The sequence below is a fragment of the Microchirus variegatus genome, assembly GCF_963457635.1.
Source record: "Microchirus variegatus genome assembly, chromosome: 19".
NCBI classification, from domain to species: Eukaryota; Metazoa; Chordata; class Actinopteri; order Pleuronectiformes; family Soleidae; genus Microchirus; species Microchirus variegatus.
The window spans coordinates 14,079,886-14,099,363 of NC_139820.1; the positions used below are offsets into that span (position 1 = coordinate 14,079,886).

General features: G+C 40.8%; 1 protein-coding gene across 1 annotated transcript; it reads left to right on the forward strand.

Annotated features, from left to right (window-relative positions):
- Positions 1-9,951: 9,951 nt before the first annotated feature.
- On the forward strand, positions 9,952-11,374 carry drd5a (dopamine receptor D5a; the record flags this gene model as incomplete). The annotated part of the gene is made up of 1 exon (XM_083906335.1): positions 9,952-11,374. Exon 1 carries the CDS (start codon positions 9,983-9,985, stop codon positions 11,372-11,374), a length of 1,392 nt encoding a protein of 463 aa, XP_083762461.1. The 5' UTR covers positions 9,952-9,982.
- Between the last annotated feature and the right edge of the window lie 8,104 nt (positions 11,375-19,478).

The following is a 19,478-nucleotide window of genomic DNA, read 5'->3' on the forward strand; positions in this document are numbered from 1 at the left end:
TAACACGCACAGGAACACTTGTCATCAACAGCTCCAGAGAGTGTCTCAAAGCACAGGTCAACCTTCAGGAGGGAGTCAGGGTCGCACAGACTTGAATGTGGAGGGGAGATAAACCAAACTTAGATCCCCCAGTAAGGACATGACAGAGGAAGATAAACCTGTTCAACAGCATTCCTTGAATAACCATGTGTAACACATGGCTTATTAAGATGCTGATTAACAGAACCTTTGGTTTCAAAAATGTAGATTGGCATCTACATGTATGTACTCTTTGTTTTATAGGCATATTCCAGTTAAGATTTTATAACTGGTGATGTTGAATCTGGCATGCACACTTTATACTGTTTCGTATTAGTACGTGAAATTATAAAATAGACTAAATACTTGATTTTCATATTGTAAAATACAAGTTAAGCCACTGAAGCAGCCATTATGGTGCGTTCACACCAAACTCTGAGATCCACTGAAATACATTGGATGAAACTTGCAAATTTGCATCAAGTTTTATGTATAGCAAGCATTCCAGTGAACACTATTCTTCTTCTATCTATCATTATCTAATTATGAAATAGTATTGTAATTCACAGAGCCACCGGAACAATGATATACCACATTTAATCTGCACTTGAATTGTGCATACTCTCGATGGATAAGGCTCTCATTTTCTTTAATTAGTATTTCATGATGTTGTGTTTGTCATGCAGTTTGCAGAGTATTTCATGGTGTGTTCAGACCAAAGCAAGTCTTAATAAACAGACACACACACTGTACATGTGGTGAAATTGTTTCAACATTGGCCAAAAATGTGCGATGCTATCAAAGACTATATTTACTTGATAGAAAGAGCAAAATGATTTTGAAGAGAAGTCAGTGAAACTGTAGAAAATACTAGGCATGTTCTGAATATACATGTCTGTTATTAGGCATGGGATAATATGTGGAATTTAATGTCACAATTCACCTTCCAAAATATTGCGATTCACAAAATGATTGAGATAATTGTGAAAATGTGCTTACTTACTGAAATGACTTTTCCATACATTTTGAATTAAAAAAAAATCTCAGATAGTATACATTTTTAGGGAAGTCTTTACAGTAAAAAAATAATAATAATACAGCTCTAGTGTGGAACCTCTATTCAATTGTGTCTCTAAGACCCTGTTGTGTATGACCTTCTCGACTCTCACATATGAACACACACACATAGAGTGAGAGAATGTAGTGATACACATATACCTTAACAGGAGCTGCATAAGATTGCATCCAGGAACCTTAACAGGAGCTGCATAGTGAAGGAAACAGCAGAAGCTGTTATTGAACACACAAACACATAGTCAGGCAGCTGTTCAGGCCAGGGTATGTCAAAGCATTCATTTTCAATGCATGACGATGTTCCAGAGAGCATAAAATCGTGATTTTTGTGTAAAACTGCTCTGTCATGAAAATGCACCACTGACCGTATGTCTCCACAGAAAAACATGAAAAACGATCAGCATTGTGTGAACGCCTTTGGCAATAGTTTGAATGTTACAGATCGACATTTGTTTTCATTTAAATATTCCAAAATTCTGTTTTAGAAAAGATAATTCTAAATCAAGAGCTTCTGGAATGACTGGCTACCACTGAAATGAATCGAACGGAATGTTGTTGGCGAGTGAAACAGCATTTTCAAGTCGTGAACATGAACGCAAATAATTTTCCCCATTCACTGTAATCCTTTCAATAGAAATTCACCTCATTAAAATGATTTTTAGTGCTTTTCATCATAATGTGATAATATTGTGTATTATTAAATCCTTGTTTGTAAACAAATATCAGCCATAGTAAAATAAAGCTTATTTAGTCTGAACACACCATTATATCAGCATTATATGGACTAAAGTTCTCAGAAGTAGCAACTGCATGTTTCATCATTTTCCTCCTGTTTCATGATTTTCCTATGTTACTAACTAAACTTAAGTGATAAATACGACTACTTCCAAAACCTGTTTTCATTCCTTATAGAGCCATCAAATGTTGAAATCATGCATGTTAAAAGGCACTGGAAACATGAAAACATAGTTACAATTAAGGGCACATTGTATGTTAATAATTACAACTTTATTACAATGATAATTGTACAATGAGTGATAATGACGACATGCTGACCAGAGATTATATGTATGCACACAAACAGTTAACCCAGTCTGTGACATCACAGATGCACTGTGTAGTTGTACTGTACAATCATCAGTCCAGCAAGTTCTCAACCTGGTGCTATTTTCTCTGTATGTAAGTGGCAAAATCCTTGTATTTTTAAGGTGAAAACGGCAATGCTCTCTGTAAATACTGCCACGCTGATCCAAATCACCCTGAAACTGTGATATGATTGTGCAAAATACCAATGAAATGGTGCTCATATAAAATTATTTGTAAGTATGTATCTATCCATCTTTTGCATAATGAAAATAAAGAATAATTCTTCTTTTTCCTATTCAAGACATTTCAGATCCCTTACGTCAGCTCTTTGTCAATGTTTCCCACTTTTAACACATTAGATTCCCAAATTAGACTCTAAATTAACAAAACTACTTGTTCAACCTCCTCATCATTTCACTGGTTCATATCATTAACACAGTCTAATTCAATACGGTCTTTATTGAAGCACCCCAAGAGGGTCCTGTGCAGTAGATGTTACCCAAACATTCAATACACAATTACAAAAAATAAAGAGTAAAAGCTAAAGCTTTTAAAGTTAAAGCTTAGATGATGCCGTTTTCAGACTCTGTACATCACATTTCTCAAAAGTGCTCTTCACACGAGACGCCAGGGGACATGAAAAGTTGACTTGAACTCTGCCACCTGGGAACCTGCAGTCTCACTGAATCACTGTAAGCCACCACAAGCTTCTTCAAACTGCTTTTCTGTACATAGGTACATGGCACATTGGCGATGGCTAATGGTGGATCATTGGCAGAGAAAGTCTTCTTTAAACTCAGCCAGTTCGATTCCCAACTCCATTTCATGCCGATGTGTCCTTGGGCAAGATACTTAAACTTACATTGCTCCAGATGGCTGTGCCTGCAGTGTGTGATAGATATGCTTCACATAGATGCCCTGTATGAATGTGTGAGTGAATGGCAGAACTGTAGTGTAAAGCAGTTTTGAGTAGTCATCAAGACTAGAAATGTGCTTCATAGATACAGATCATTTACCATAGGTGTGCAAAAAGCTCTACATATTTAACATTGACGGAGCACATGGAGGATTTACTGTCATTATCACAGACTTGATCAAGATTTTTCCTGTGTTTATCTTTTGCTCTCTTGTGTGGCTACACCTGGAAGCAATCACTCAATCACCCTTCCTGCATTTAAGCCTGAGATTCTCCAGTCCAATGACAGATCTTTGCCTTTACTGTGGTATTACAGCTGACTACATTATACTTATCAGTCAGTTATCTTTATTCATGCTCTAACCTCTGGATATGTGTGTCTCCTGTTTCAGTGATTCTCCACCACCACCACTGCTCTCCTTCTGTCACACATCAGTCCTGACACTCTTTCCACCACTGTGGACAAGAAGATGGCAGAGGCCGTATAGAGTTCTATAGTTATCCATGCAGATTATTTTACCAGTCTTGTCCATAATAACAGGCAGCATGTTATGTTTTCCCTTTAAAAGGGAAAATCTAGAACTTAGGGAGTTGGACCCGAATGCAGAGCAGGACACAGGTGAGTATATATAATAAAATAATAATAATATTTATTAAAAACGAAAAACATAAATATATATATATATATATATATATATATACACACAAATACACGCGCTAGGGAGGGTGTAGAATGTGACAGTATAAGGAAGAGTAAAGATAGCAGCAGGCCAGATCCTCAGCGACTCCTTCGTGGCAAACACAGTTCGTTTTTCACGTTCCCAAGGAACGGACTCACTCGAGGTGTACAGCGAGGAGGGTTTGATGATCCACGAAGGTTGAGGAGAGGCGAAGCCGCGTCGTCGTGGTGGAAGAGACGAATTCGGTGGAGAAGAACAGGAGTAGGCGATTCCAGGAGTGGTAGGAAATCCGCGGGGACTCTGTGTTCTTCTCTCGGCAGGAGACGTGGAGACCTGAATACGGAGATTGAGGTGAGTACTGGAAACGTCAGGAATTCTAGTAGAGAAGCATTTACCAGCTAAGCGAAAACGTGGAACTGACACCAGAGAGACGCGAAGTCCCGCTTTATATGCCCGGATGATCGCTGATCAGGCGCAGCTAGGCAGGAACTGCGCAAGTGGAAGTCATCTCTGGCGTCATTAGGAAACTGGGTCAACCACGCCCCCTGCAGGGTGAACACAGGGAGAGAATAACAGGGAGCAGCAGGCAAAACAACAATAAAAACAGAAGCCATGAAATGTGGATCGTGACACAGCACTCAGTGTTTTGAACATATTATTCTGTATATTCTGTTATAATACTAATAATATTATTATTCTATTATAATACATTATGCTGTACAAGTGTCTGCTGTTTCCTACATTATCAAATACTGATCAAACTGCATGACACTGGTTTTATGCTGAATAGACTGAGCCCTTCAAAAACATCCAGATATTATTACATGATCAAGTTTCACATGTAAAAAGCAGTTGCTTTAATCTACTGGTAATGTTTTCTATGCATATACAGCATGGCAATGTTGCACAGAGGTCATGCTCTTGGCTGTTTGTCTGTCTTTGAGCATCATAACTATATATTTATGACATTTTCGGGGGATGTAGTTTATTGCCTAAGGACACAATTGGTGGTGATCCAGACACTGAAATATTTTTTTTAATTGTTTAGTCTAGGAGACAGGGGGCACAGTATAAAAGGTCAGGGGAAGATGAGTGCATAAAAATAAGAAAAAAATAATTAATAAAGTTAAATGAAACATATTATGCAAAATCAACTTTTGAATAATTTTAATACTTGGGACTCTGGAGGCCCTGTGATTAGGCAAAGTGTGAAAAAAGATGACTCACTTTATCTCAAAAACACACAATGTGGACTTCTGTGTCATTGTTTTGTCTGCAAAGTGTTCTATTCTTGGTTGCACAGTGCAGCACAGGGTTCTACACAAACTTCCAGCCTCAGAGGATTTACGTGTCCAGTGGATCCACAGTCCAAAAACATGTGATATGGGGATTAGGTGAATTGGTCACTCTTACCTGACCGTAGGTGTGAGAGTGTGAGTGAATGGTTGTTTGTCCCTATATATGGCCCTGCGATGGACTGGCGAACTATCCAGGGTGTACCCCGCCAATCACCCAATGTCAGCTGAGATAGGCACAGCACCCTCTAGTGGAGGATAAAGCGGTAGATGATGGATGGATGTCTACTTTAAGACAAAAATAATAACATGAAAATACTAATACAGAAATTTAAATAGAATAGGCATCAGATGTAGATATTGTATTATATTATATATATGTCTATTTATTAGATATTTTATGAGAAGATAAAAAATGTTATCTTCTCAAAAAAGGTGATTTTGTAGTGGACAACAACAAAACAAGTACCAGTTCTCCCACTATCCATAGGTGTGTATGTCTGTCAGTATTATTAAACCATTTAACATTGAATTATTGAAATCTTCAGTAAATTACAAATTAAAGATACCAGAAGATGTTCGTGAAGTCCATTTTATGTGGTGTCCTGTTATTATGCTGTTCCTCCAGGACACAAATGTGGCAAGAAGTCACTGAATATAACTAAACATTAGTAAAACTTTTTAAATACTTCCAACATATAATGTTCTTTATTCTTGTTTAACAATAAACATAAAAACGCAAGAAACTAGAAACAAACACTTAGGGCCTGATTTACTAAAGCTTTGCGCGTGCAAAAACGTGCACAAACGTTAGATCAGCATAAATTTGCGTTTATGCTGATCTACTAACAGGGCGCAACGAGGAGTGCGTCCCTCAGACGGGCAAAATAACACTCACAACCCCCATAGCGTTCTTGCCTTAATGAATATGCAATGTGGGGCATTTACACGCAATTGTGCGCGTGCTGGGAGGAGAAAATGTAAATATGTTATTTTAGCATGGGCAAACCTGAAACTGATTGCGGTGCTTATTTTTGCGTCTATAATTAGCACGTTTGTTAAGGCAGATCTTAACTGGCACAGCGGTGCGCACACATGGCTGCGGTTACGCACATATCCTCTGAGAAATCCATAAACAAAAATACTTTTTGTAAATCAAGAAATTACTCTTTTCCAGAGCATGTTCAACTACCTGGTCACAGATGACGCACATTCATTTCTTATTTGGTATATCTGAATAAATTAAATATAGATATCCAGAGGAGAAATGCGTGTTTGTACTGGTATGGGCTTACCTTGGTCTGCAGTTTGTGGTTCAAGTAGGGGTCGTACCTATGTTCCCCGGTTAAGACCGGAAGAACAGGGAACCCCGCTTTACCTTAAAGGGACACTGTGTAGTATTTATGGGTTTATATAACCCAAAATCCACTTTTTTATACATATTATGTGCTCCTGCATTGTCTATTCGCTGTATAATAGTTTTTGTTTCATTTTCGTAGTAACGCCATCTTTATACTTGAGCCTGTATAGACAAACCTGAGAGAACAAATCAAGCGTCGCTTTACTTGTAGAGGAAGTCCCGCCTCCACTCTCTCCGCTTCGTCTGCTACGGCCGCGGTAGCTCACCCTCTCCCTCGCCGGCTTCTCACAGCTCTACTGCAGCCACGAAGAGCTGTCCCTCGTCCTCGTCCTCGTCCTCGTCCTCTCCCCCTCCCTCTCGTTGTCTGAATAAATACAAGAACCTCATCTGCTGACACGGAGAAAGACAACGAGGATGACATTTGACCGGCTGAGGATACCGTAGCGCTCAGGGAAGGGAGGGGGTGAGCAGAGGAGCAGTTTGTTGTTGTAAATTTCACCCTCTCCTCTAGATGTCACTATAAACTACTTACTTCACCTTTAACGGGTCCAGCTCTAACCTGGTCTACTCTCGGTGCACTGTGAAGCGCAGGCGGGAGAGTGTGCAAACGTCACCAAAACCTCACAGGCAGGTTTCCGCAGTTCCAGGTACATTTAAATGCAATAAATAATCACAACAATCACTATTTAATGTAACTATCTGAATCAGCTATAGATATATCATCTATATCGATTGTCCCGTCGCCTCTGACGTCAGATCAAAAGCTGTTGGCACGCGTAATGGAAACTCAGCCTGACTGAATGAACACAGATGAAACCAGGGACGGACTGGGACTAAAAAGCTGTTGTGATGATCCGCTTTATTTATTCATTTACTTGTAACAAAATAGTCACACATCCATTGAGAGTAGACCTATGTGTAATCAGAGCGCCCCCTGGCAGCTGTCAGTGAGCTGCAGGTGAGTCAGGAGGAGAGCGCAGCACCTTCTTTTCTTTTTTTTTACGGAAACATCCATAGTCCATAGTTTTCTTTGTTTGATAAGTCAGGTAATGATGAAGCTGTCCATCATACCGACACAGGATTAAAATAATAATAATAAAAAATGTCCTATGGACCCGGGGAACAAGGACGTCATATCCCTCGATCCCAGTTATCTGCTTATAGCAGAACGTCAGCTGTACTTTCTGTTCAGTGGCTTCAAATTGAATTCCGCGCTTCCGTTGAGTCTGCTCGTTCTCCATGTTGCCAACCCTTGACTAGCGCAAAATCCTCATTTAAATAGGGCGCTCTTAACCACTTCTGCGTCAATTGTAGTCAATTGCGGTCGCAATCAAACCCTGGATTTCCACTGGACGCGGAACGGCCGCGGAACGGCGGCGCGGTTCTGCGTCGTCCTCGGCGGCAATCCCCACCGGGCGCGTTATGGCAGCGGCGCTGGATCTCGCGAACGACTGTGTGTATAAAGGAAACAACAACAACACAGCTTCTTTTCATTCTCCGACGTGGAAGAACTGTTGATCTGGTGTCATAAATGATTTTATGTTTCTCCACTTCAACAATCATTCTCTCGTCGTACATTATGACTCTCCGAGACGCTCTGATTAATTGACTGTTTACCTGGCAGCAGCGGTGACGACGTAATGTTGATGTGAAGTTGTGACAGGCGATATTACCTGCGTATTGTGTTTTATTTTGAAAGGGGGGCGGAAATGTTTTACTTTGATTCTGTGTCGCTTTTCCTGTCTGGTGCGATCTGCTTCATTGAAATTTACGAGGTTCAGCAGCGGCAACGGAAAAAATAGAACTGATTCCTATCAATAGCGATGCAGCGCGGCGAGCCGCTTCTGGGACGCTGCTGAGACGCGCCGCATCGCGTCTGGTGGAAATGCTCTCATTGATTAGAATGGAAGCGATTTGCAACGGCGACCGCGCCGTTGCCGTTCCGCGGCCGTTCCGCGTCCAGTGGAAATCCAGGATTAGACTCTCGCGAGAACGGCGAACGTCACCTCATTATTCAAAAAATTATTCTGGCCCATAGTTATGAACCATGGATGTATTATATGAACTGGATAGAGCACCGCCATCTTGCTTCCGTTCTTTCCTATGAAGCTGCTCACCCAGCGCCACCCAGCGCATATGCCAAAAAAGTTTTTGACTTCAGCGTTTATTTCCGGGTTATGGGGTTATTATACATCCATGTAATGAACACATAGGACAGATGCTAAACAGAGTACCTGCATCTCGTGACAATTTCACAAATAAAAGTGCCAGTATTCCAAAAAGTACAATTAAAATGTGCCGGTACTGCATACAGATCAGTACCAGCCCACTCCAAGTACTGCTTTAGCAAATATCACAATGATCCCAACGCAACTATGGAACCCTGTTTGAAGGGCAATTGTAATGTTCTTACGCACCACAGGATGGCGCCACGAATACATGTTTTGGCAGGACACTTCATCTTTGCTTTATGAGATTACAGCTTGGATAACAGCTTTGTGATTGTCTTTGTCAATCACGACGCAGTTCAAATAAATTATTAAAATAAAAAATAATTACAATAATTAAATAAACAAAAATTATATAAAATAAATAATGAAATAAATAAATAGTACAATTTGTGACCTAATTAAATGCGTAACCGTTCATGCAGCACCAATGTTTTAGTCGGAACCTCTTATATCAACGATTAATGAAGACGCTGTGGAAACATCAGTGTGGAAAATGTAACCTCTGTTGTGTCACGACATTCACAGATTGTTGTTTGTTACTCCAGGTAATTTTGGCGACAGGGGATTTTTTTGGCGCAGTGTCGGAAGGATTTAACAGGTTCATCCAGACACGTCTAAAAATATCCCTGACGTTCAACAGGCCGGAAATTCCGCTACTGTACGGGAATACGACGCATGACGCGCATTGATCTGAGAATATGGCCCGCGCAGAGTGGATAGATAGATAGATAGATAGATAGATAGATAGATAGATAGATAGATAGATAGATAGATAGATAGATAGATAGATAGATAGATAGATAGACAGACAGACAGACAGACAGATAGACAGATAGATAGATAGATAGATAGATAGATAGATAGATAGATAGATAGATAGATAGATAGATAGATTCATTTGCAATTTTCTGTACCATGGACAGCTCCGCATGCGCCTCCGCCTTACAGCTGTGCTTCTGATAAATACTCCACATACTTTTGTTCACAGCGCGCGCCCAGTTTCGGTGTGAGGCTGCAGGGACTCCCTCCTCCTCACCCCCACACACAGACCGTGTGAGCTGAGACTCAGAGAGGCAGAGCCGTGAACAGAGAAGCCGTGAACAGAGGAGCTAGGGACAGAGGAGCCTGGACGGCCAGGCTTGCATCATGCGCTCTCCACTGCCCGCTGCGTCTCAGCCCCTCAGCGCGCCTGGTCCGTGGCTCGGCTCAGTTCTAACGAGCTCACATCTCGCGGATGAATGCGCGGATGAATGGAGATTCCGTGGTGAATGGCTGATGACTGCGCCCGTCCCCGCTCACAGAGCCATGGACTGCAGTTTTACATGAAGAGGCACATGGATAATCCAGCCAAGTACCTGTCATCGGTGCAGAGCACCGACTCTGTGCCGGCGCCTCAAGGAGACATGACGTGGAACAGCACAGAAACAAAGGCAACGGGAGATGACAGTAAGGATGTGGTGTTGCGCACCGTGACAGGCTGCCTCTTGTCCCTGCTCATCCTCTGGACTCTGCTGGGGAACATCCTGGTTTGCTCCGCGGTACTGCGCTTTAGGCACCTGCGGACCAAAGTCACCAATATTTTTATCGTCTCCTTGGCTCTGTCGGATTTATTCGTGGCCGTGCTGGTGATGCCGTGGAAGGCTGTGGCGGAGGTGGCGGGCTACTGGCCGTTCGGTACTTTCTGTAACGTGTGGGTCGCGTTTGACATTATGTGCTCCACCGCCTCCATCCTGAACCTGTGCATCATCAGCGTGGACAGATACTGGGCCATCTCGAGCCCCTTCCGCTATGAGAGGAAAATGACCCAGCGAGTTGCCTTTGTTATGATCACCATCACATGGACGCTGTCTGTGCTCATTTCCTTCATACCGGTGCAGTTAAACTGGCACAAAGCCACTGACGACATGGCCGGTGCGCACAACTTCTCCACAAGTCTGCACATGGAGGAAAACTGCGACTCGAGCCTGAGCAGAGAGTATGCCATATCATCCTCTCTGATCAGTTTCTACATCCCTGTGGCGATTATGATTGTGACTTACACACGAATATACCGGATTGCACAAACACAAATTCGAAGAATCGCGTCCTTGGAGAGAGCTGCGGAGCATGCGCAAAGCTGCAGGACCAACAGACTCGAGTGCCAACACCACAACACACTGAAAACGTCGATTAAAAGGGAAACCAAAGTGTTCAAAACATTGTCGGTGATCATGGGTGTGTTTGTTTGTTGCTGGTTGCCCTTCTTTGTCCTAAACTGCATGGTCCCCTTCTGTGACAGGCCGGCCACAGACCGGGACGCAGGTCTACCATGTGTCAGCGAGACCACTTTCAATGTCTTTGTATGGTTCGGTTGGACCAACTCGTCCCTGAACCCCATTATTTATGCCTTCAACGCAGAGTTCAGGAAGGCCTTTGCCAGCCTCCTGGGCTGTCGCTACTTCTGCTCCAACACACCTGTGGAAACTGTTAACATTAGTAACGAGCTGGTTTCATATAATCAGGATACTCTCATACATAAGGAGATTGCGAAAGCCTACGTCAACATGATCCCCAACGTGGTTGATTGTATCGCTCACAAAGAGACGTTTGACAGGATTTCACAGTTCTCTCACAATAATGACAATGCCACTGACTCGGTGTGTGACCTGGAGGACTGCGAGGCAGATATCAGTCTTGACAGGATGTCACCCTTCACACCGAATGGATTGCACTGATTCCCACTCCATTGTAACCCCATTCACGCCAGGTATTAATATCTCTCCTGAGAGATCTGATCACATGTATAGGTCGTGCCCCCAGTCCGTCCTAATGTATCCTCAGATCCAGTCACAAAAACCACATTCAGAGTTGGTTTGAGGACACTCTCCTCAGCTGACATCCTCGGATTCGCTGTGCTTCCTCTATATTTTTACTCTCATCAGAACCAATACTTGCATTTATTTGTAGCCACAAACAGTGATAAACAAGTTATTTATTTTCCAATGGTTAAATCTATATATAAAAAGTGAATGAAGTCTTTTTCAGTTTGCAGCATGAGCTTTTGACTGAGGCTTTGACAGGGCCACTGTCTCCTCATGCATCATTGGATGTATTGATACGAACACCATAATTCATTTATTCATTAATTCATTCCTCTACACAGGGTCAGGCTGCTATGAGCTACAGTGCACTGAGCAGCATCCCGTTGCAACTGCGACGTAATGACTTGGAGTGGGCCTGCCTTGGCTTTTTTCGTCATATATGAGATGTGATGTTATTGTCATGTTGTGAAAAAAAGAAAAGAAACATTAAGTGATGTGTAGGTGTTAATTTACATGGCACGTGACGTCTGTGTCCATTTGTTCAAAGGTTCTGTGTTGTTGAAGCTGTCTTTTACCCGCAGCATCCTTGTTTCATGTTCATCCACTCTGTGGGGAAGAAATGTTTGTAAACGACTTTTCTCAATTTTGCTGCTTAATAACCTCATGTGTATCCAGTGCCGCTTGTCCACTGAATATGAAATGTGAGGGCAACCTTACACTCAGTGTAGTCCAGACACTTCTGCTATAAATGCAACGCTGTTGCTCTTTTCTGTTTTTTTTTTTTATGTTATTGAGGCCAAAACTTGTTTTCTCTGTAGCAACCAGTCTAGGGAAGAATAAACTACTGTCCTAGTTGACCAAATATGTCAAAGAGAAAATCAATAACTTAGACACAACAAGAGGAACCGTTGCTATAGAAACTGCTGAGCCAACGTGACTGGATGTCATTCAACAAATCTCCCACTCTCTTTTATCTTTGTACTGTATAGGTGACCTGATCTGAATGTATACTGCTGTTCTTTCAACAGTGATGTGTGTCATCATTTGTCTAATAAAATGCTGTCTTATACTGAACAACTGAACTGAACAGCGCCCCATGGTGTCTTCCTTAAGGTGACGTCACAGTGAGGAAGATCTTTGTAGGGTTTAGTTCAGGGATATTCAACTAACATTTCCAGAGGGACAGCTTTTTGGAAGGCTGTCCAGCCGGTGGGCCGGTCAACCCCTGAACTACTATTTTGTGTTGTATGTACAGTAAACGGATACAAATAGATACAAAATATTATAAATTATTTAGCACTTATTTATTGAAATGGCTGATAGTTTTGTGCAAAAAAGGTAAGTAACAAAACCGCCAACATTCAGGTAAACTCAGCTGAACTCCGTGTCTTTCTCGGGAGCAGGAGACGTGGTGACCTGAAGATGGAATTCAGGGTAAGTAACAATCATAGAGTCAATGTTTCTGATAGCAAGGTAAGTAGCGACTATACCAGCTGAGTGAAAACGAGGAACTGACACCAGAGAGAGGCACAACCCCGACTTAAGAGCACACGTGATCGCTGAGCAGGAGCAGCTGGGGAGGAGTTGCGCAGGTGGAGGCAATCACTGGTGTCATCAAGGAAGTAGGTCAACCACGCCCCCTGCAGGGTGAGAGAAAGAACACGGAGCAGCAGAAAACAACAACAAACAGAGAGAATATGGAATGTGGAATGTAGATCGTGACACTAGTATTGGCTTTTTAATAATACATTATTTATGGATTAATGGGCCGCGGGCTGGTCCAAATTGCTTGAAGGGCCGGTTCTGGCCCCCCGGGCCTTAAGTTGAATAGCCTTGGTTTAGTTTGACTCTCTACTCAGCAAAGACTGCTGTTGGACATGTCAACCTTTGACTTGTTCTGATTGAGCATTTTGCAAGCAGAGGCAGAGCCTGTACAATTACTCCAGGCCACACACACATTTCTTTTTTCTCAAGACCTTTAATATAAGATAAATTATATTCATTGATTTTATATATATATATATATGTATATTATTATGTATATTAATTTGATAATGGGATGATAGGTTCCAGCGTTTGTATGTCAAAATACCATGAAAGTATCTTGTTAGGTAACACTTTACAATAAGGGTACCTTAATTAATGTTAGTTAGTACATTATTAAGTATTAATTAACTGTTTAATAATATATTAACAATCATTATTATGTATTACTTAGCATTAGTTAACATATTAGTTAATGCATTAATAAGCAGTTAATGTTTATTACTCAAAGTTAGTTAATAAAATGTAAGTATTAATAAAAAAGAATATTGTTATTAGTTATTAGGTATGCATTACTCTGCATTAATAACACATTATTTGGAGTGAATAAGCATTAAGTAACAGCTAACTAATGCCTCTTCTAATCATTCACTATATGGTGTGCATGTTACCTGGATAAGCATTTATAAACTTCTTAATCATTTACTCATGCTGTGCATGTCATCAGGTAGCCCTTACCTAACTTGTACAAGGTATTGATTAATAACATTAGTAACCTGACCTTACCCTTAATAAGTGCCTCATAAACTTTTTTTATTTAACCATAATCAACCATTACTGAATGCTGTTTCTAAAGTGTAAACGTGTATCCCTTAGGAAATGCATAACAGTTGTAAATAAGCATTACTTTACATAGTAATTATTACTACAGTACATATGGCCACTTATATATTGGCCAACAGATGCATTTAATCATGCCCACAGAGAATATTCTCTAAAAATATTCACAATATGAATAGGGTATGTCTCAATTATCTCAGATAATTCATAATCATCTACATTATGTAATCATACCATATGGAATCCAATTGCTACAATATACATGTGCAACAAGACACTGATCTGACATTATACACAGTATACAGGAAGTAGATGAAGTAGAAGAAGCACCTGCTGCCTTTAGAATAATGTAATTTATTCACCATCCACTAGTAGAAGCCTATACATAAAAGTAGATAAACATAATAATTTCCTTCTTTCTTAATATTGATACTGGGAAGTATTTTCCCTTAGTATTCAGAGAGTGCAAACCTCTGTCATGGTCAATTTCCAACTGTCATTCCAATCTGAGACCCTTTCATCAAAGCCTACACTGAAGTGGGTTTAAATGCAGACAGACAGACAGACAGACAGACAGACAGTGAAACAAATGTGGAAAATGTTTTGTTCAGTGTGTAGGAATATAATCTGAGACAGGTTTCAAGTTTAGAGTCGTTCACAATAACACAGGCTCAGGACACGGGAATCGGTCCACTCAGCAAAGGTAATAAATCCAAACACATAAAACCTACTGAAAAAGAGGCTACAACACTGACACAAAGGTCAATCAATCAATCAATCAATCTTTATTTGTATAGCCCACAGTTTACAAAACATGTTTGTCTCACGCAGTGGTGGAAGAAGTACTGAATCTCAGTACTTAAGTAAAAGTACAAATAACCAGAGAAATATTTACTTTAGTAAAAGTATAAGTACCAAAATGACAACCCTACTTAAGTAAAAGCAAAAAGTACCTGATTTTAAACGTACTTTAAGTATTAAAAGTAAAAGCTTGCAGAATGATTAATTCTCTTAATGTCTATATTCTAAAAAAAAAACACTGTGGCATTTTAATTATGTTTTAGGTTAATGTAATGTGCTTAATGTGTTAAATATCAACAATAGCAAAACCAACAAAGAAGTCTGGTTATACTTCTTTAAAAGATTTATTCAACACAAATATTTAATGACAATTGCAGTACATTAACCATTTTAACAATGTAACAACAACACTGTTGATTATGTTAAAGGCTGTAAACATTTTTGATTCAGTGCATGAGTTTTAATCTGACATGAACGGCGCGGGTCATAAACTCGCGTTGAACCTTGTTTATACTCGTGTGTGTGATGTGGCGCGGGGCTCCGCAGACGGCGCACACACACGGAGGCGTTTTATACTCACCACGTTGTTTGTTGCAGTATTCTCCGCACCGGTAGGGGGCGTACAACCAAAATATTCAACTTGTGCTGCCGGATAAACGTCCGCTGCCTAGCAACAGTAGTAAACAACAACTTTCTGCATATCACTTACATTGGTCTCAAAATGACTGTCTGTCTGTCAGTGTTTGACGTATTAGGACAAACCACATAATCCACCAGAATCACCTGGAGGGCTTTTCCCCCTGGGTCACCACTCTTTACATGGGTTCGTCTTTCGCCCTTCAAGCAATCCCTCTATTCTTTTCACGTCCTACGTCAAAAACAATCGTCTTTTTATAACTTTGTAACAATCTCCTTCCGTGAATATAAAGCTATGTGACTGTTTTGGACAGAAGAGTCATACAAATGCGGAGAAGAGGAGGCTCCTCGCGGGTCTCCTCCACACTCCCGCTTCCCATCGCTCTGGCGGCGCTCTCTCCCCTGACTCTCATCTGGGCCACTATGTCCGCACACGGAAGGCCTGGTGCTTCCCCGGGCCCCTCTCTGCCCGTCCGCAGCTCAGCGTCCCCGTCGTATCCACTCCCAGGGCTGACGGACACGACTGCGGGGCGCTGTGCGAGGGTGGAGAAAGAACGGGTCCAGGGTCCAGAACTTATCAGAAAATGTAACGAAACGTATTGTGAAAATGTAGCAGTAGAAGTAGAAGTACAGATTATTGCTGCAAAATGTAAGTAAAAATAAAAAGTATGCACTATTTATTCTACTTTAGTAAAGTACAGATACTTGAAAAATTTTTGTACTTCGTTACATTCCATCACTGGTCTCAAGGGACTTCACAGTTGGTAACATACTATGTCCTTAGACCTTCGACCGGGGTAAGGAAAAACTACCAGGAAAAAAAACCATTATAACGGTTTCTACCTTTTTTCTCTCATCTACTGCACGTCTCCACTCCCTGGACGGACAGACGTGCAGTAGATGTTACCCAAAACATACACTACACAATGACAAAGAATAGGAAGTAAAAAGTCTTTAAATGCATGGATCCATCTGGATCACTGGGTTTGTCACAGCCTGTAGCGAAGGCTGTTGTGGTCAGAGACATAGCTCATACCTCATATCAGGTAAAATACTAACTGGTAGATAAGAAGGCAAAGGCAGAGATTAAATCATGGGTGGGCAACATTTTTTTCCCACTGGGCCACACCAGCATAAATGAAGCACAGTTTTTAAATAAGCAATAATCATTAAACAAATTTTATACAACATACATAACATGCTTAGCATTTACATTTTAAAAATAATTTCTCTTCATATGTAAAAAGTATTTTGATGTCCTCTCTTGGTTAAAAACCCAACTTGCGAGGAAACTTTTGTCATGGTTTCAACCTGAATCAGTACATTTTTCATTATCTGTTTCCTGCTGTTTACTAACTCTCATTTCAGAACCTGTCAATCATTCCAGCTGCCACTCACCTGATCTGCTCCGCCCCTGTCACACGCCTGTCTCCCATCTGCTAATCACTCTGCCCCCCTTTATATACCAGCCCATTTCCTCTTGTCCTCTGCCAGATTGTCTAGCTTCAAACCCTAGTAGTCCAGCGTTATATTCTCTCTGCCTGATTATTGCCTGAACCTGCCTTCGACCTGTTTGCCTGCCCCTTGTCGGATTAGTTCGCCTCGTGGACTGATTTCCTGGTTTTGATCCCTGCCTGTCGTCTCCTTGCCTGATTTGTTTGCCACGCGGACTGACTTCCTGGTTTGAACTATGTCGAATAAACTTGACCTCTTATACCTGAACTGCTCCATCTGGTCTGTCGGGGTTCACGCCATGCAGGTAGCCAGCAATGGGCCTGGCCGGCACTGGCCCACCCAGCCAAGTATGATAAAAATGTATTTTGTTACAATAAAAATAAAAACATGCATGTAAAGGAAATACATTTCAGAGTCATGAGCCCACAAGAAGGTAAGCCTGGTCCCAGACACTGACGTTTGTTCCCCGGCACAGTTGCTCTCTCCCGGTCGGTGTAACGCGCCAGGTTTACCTGCAGGCTTATCCCTGCACTGCATCGACGCTGCCTCCACGCAGCGACAAAATCGTCATAAAACCATATTTAACTTTAATAAACATTTTGCATATCCAAATAAAGGTCAGAAACTCAGCTAAAAGCTCAAATAAACCATTCTTATGTTCACGAAACACAATTAAAATGAAGAATGATCAAACCAGCAGGAGCGAAAAAAACGTTACAGCGCACACATCGAAAAGCGGCACCGGAGCGTCAGCGCGATTATGTAAACAAAAAAAACACGAGTCGACTGGACAGCGGAGAATCCTCAGATTCCAGCGGTACCATTTTTATCACTCTATGACCAAGATTCACGGATCCAGCCCCAAAATAAGAGCAAAACAACAACTGACTTAAACATGTTTACATATTGTTCCATGTTTGGTGCAGTGCCTTTATCTATCTTATCTAGAATTGTTTAGGATGGCAGGTTAGTCGTACACCTTTCATAAATTCTGTTCATATAAATATTCCTACATTGTTATTATTAATATTTTTTATTTGTTTTACTTTTTATAAATCCCTTGGTACTTTGTAAACTTAAGACACCTTTACTCTTTTCTTTGCTACTATCTCGCATTTTAATAACCTTTTTTTTTTTTTACTAATTGGTGCGTTATGCATATCTACAACATAATTTGTGGAGATCACAGGGTTAAGGTGGAGGATCCTTTTCCTTTTCCTCTGTTAGGGCTCCATTGCCCAGCAGCCTTACAGAAGTTTTTGGGTTGTACTGCTTATCGGTCGGTAAGCGGCACTAGTGGGGGACTTATGTATATGTTTTTGTCTTGCCAGACAACAGCTTAATCCATGTCAGATTCCATTTGTAACCATTACTCAGTTGTAAGATGCAGACTGATTCCATCACCTTTACGTCCTGAAACTGTAGAGGTATGGGTAAAGCATTAAAAAGGGGTATGGTCTTCTCACATCTTAAATCCATTTCTTCTGATATTATTTTTTTGCAGGAGAGGCATGTTTGTCCTGATCAGAGGCGGCTATCACAGTGGATATCAAATGTGTATCAGGCATTTTCTTCCAAGGCTAGAGGTGTTGCCATCCTCATTCGCAAAACGGTTCCATTTGTGTTTACATCCATGACAGCGGATTCAGGTGGGAGATATGTTCTCGTAATAGGCTCATTCATTTCCATTAGCACTAGTTAATATCTATGCCCCAAATTTCGATTGTCCAGACTTTTTCCCAAAAAATTTCAATCTTGTTGCCAATTATAGCAATTGTAATATAATAATTGGGGGGGACTTCAATTGGTATCTCAACTCTGTTTTGGAAAGGTCGTCATCACAAACACCCTCTGCTTTAAAATCTGTTCCTGTACTTAACAACTTAATCAAACAATTAGACTTGGTAGATATTTGGAGATTACAGCATCCTACGGAAAGACGCTACTCCTTTTTTTTGACCTGGCCACGGTAGCCTCACTAGAATAGATTATTTCCTTGTTGATTCCAAAGTAACTGCTCACATATCCAGTTCTAAATATCATAATATCATTATATCGGATCATGCTCCTCTAACAATGAAAATTACCTTTAATTTACCAGCTCAAACTTATAATTGGAAATTTAATCCTTCCTTAAATACTGACAAACCTTTTATTGAATACATTTAAAGCAGGATTTAAAATGTTATTCTCACTAATGACAATGGTACAGTTTCAGATTCAACTTTATGGGAAACATTTAAAGTTGTAATTCGTGGATATATTATTATCAATCCAACCAGAAAAGGGTTAGGCGTAAACGCTTTCAGGAAATTGAATTAGAATTGGACATGCTTACAGTAGGTGAAATATGGCCAAAAATGACACTTGGACAAACAAACGGAACAAATATGGATTTTTAAAGTTGAATTTCTCCCCATTGGTACAGTAAACATGCTTGATATTGACTGTGTGTGTAGTCTTACATAGAAGACAGAGATACTATCCATAGCTTTGAATTATTGAGCAAAATGTTTTTACA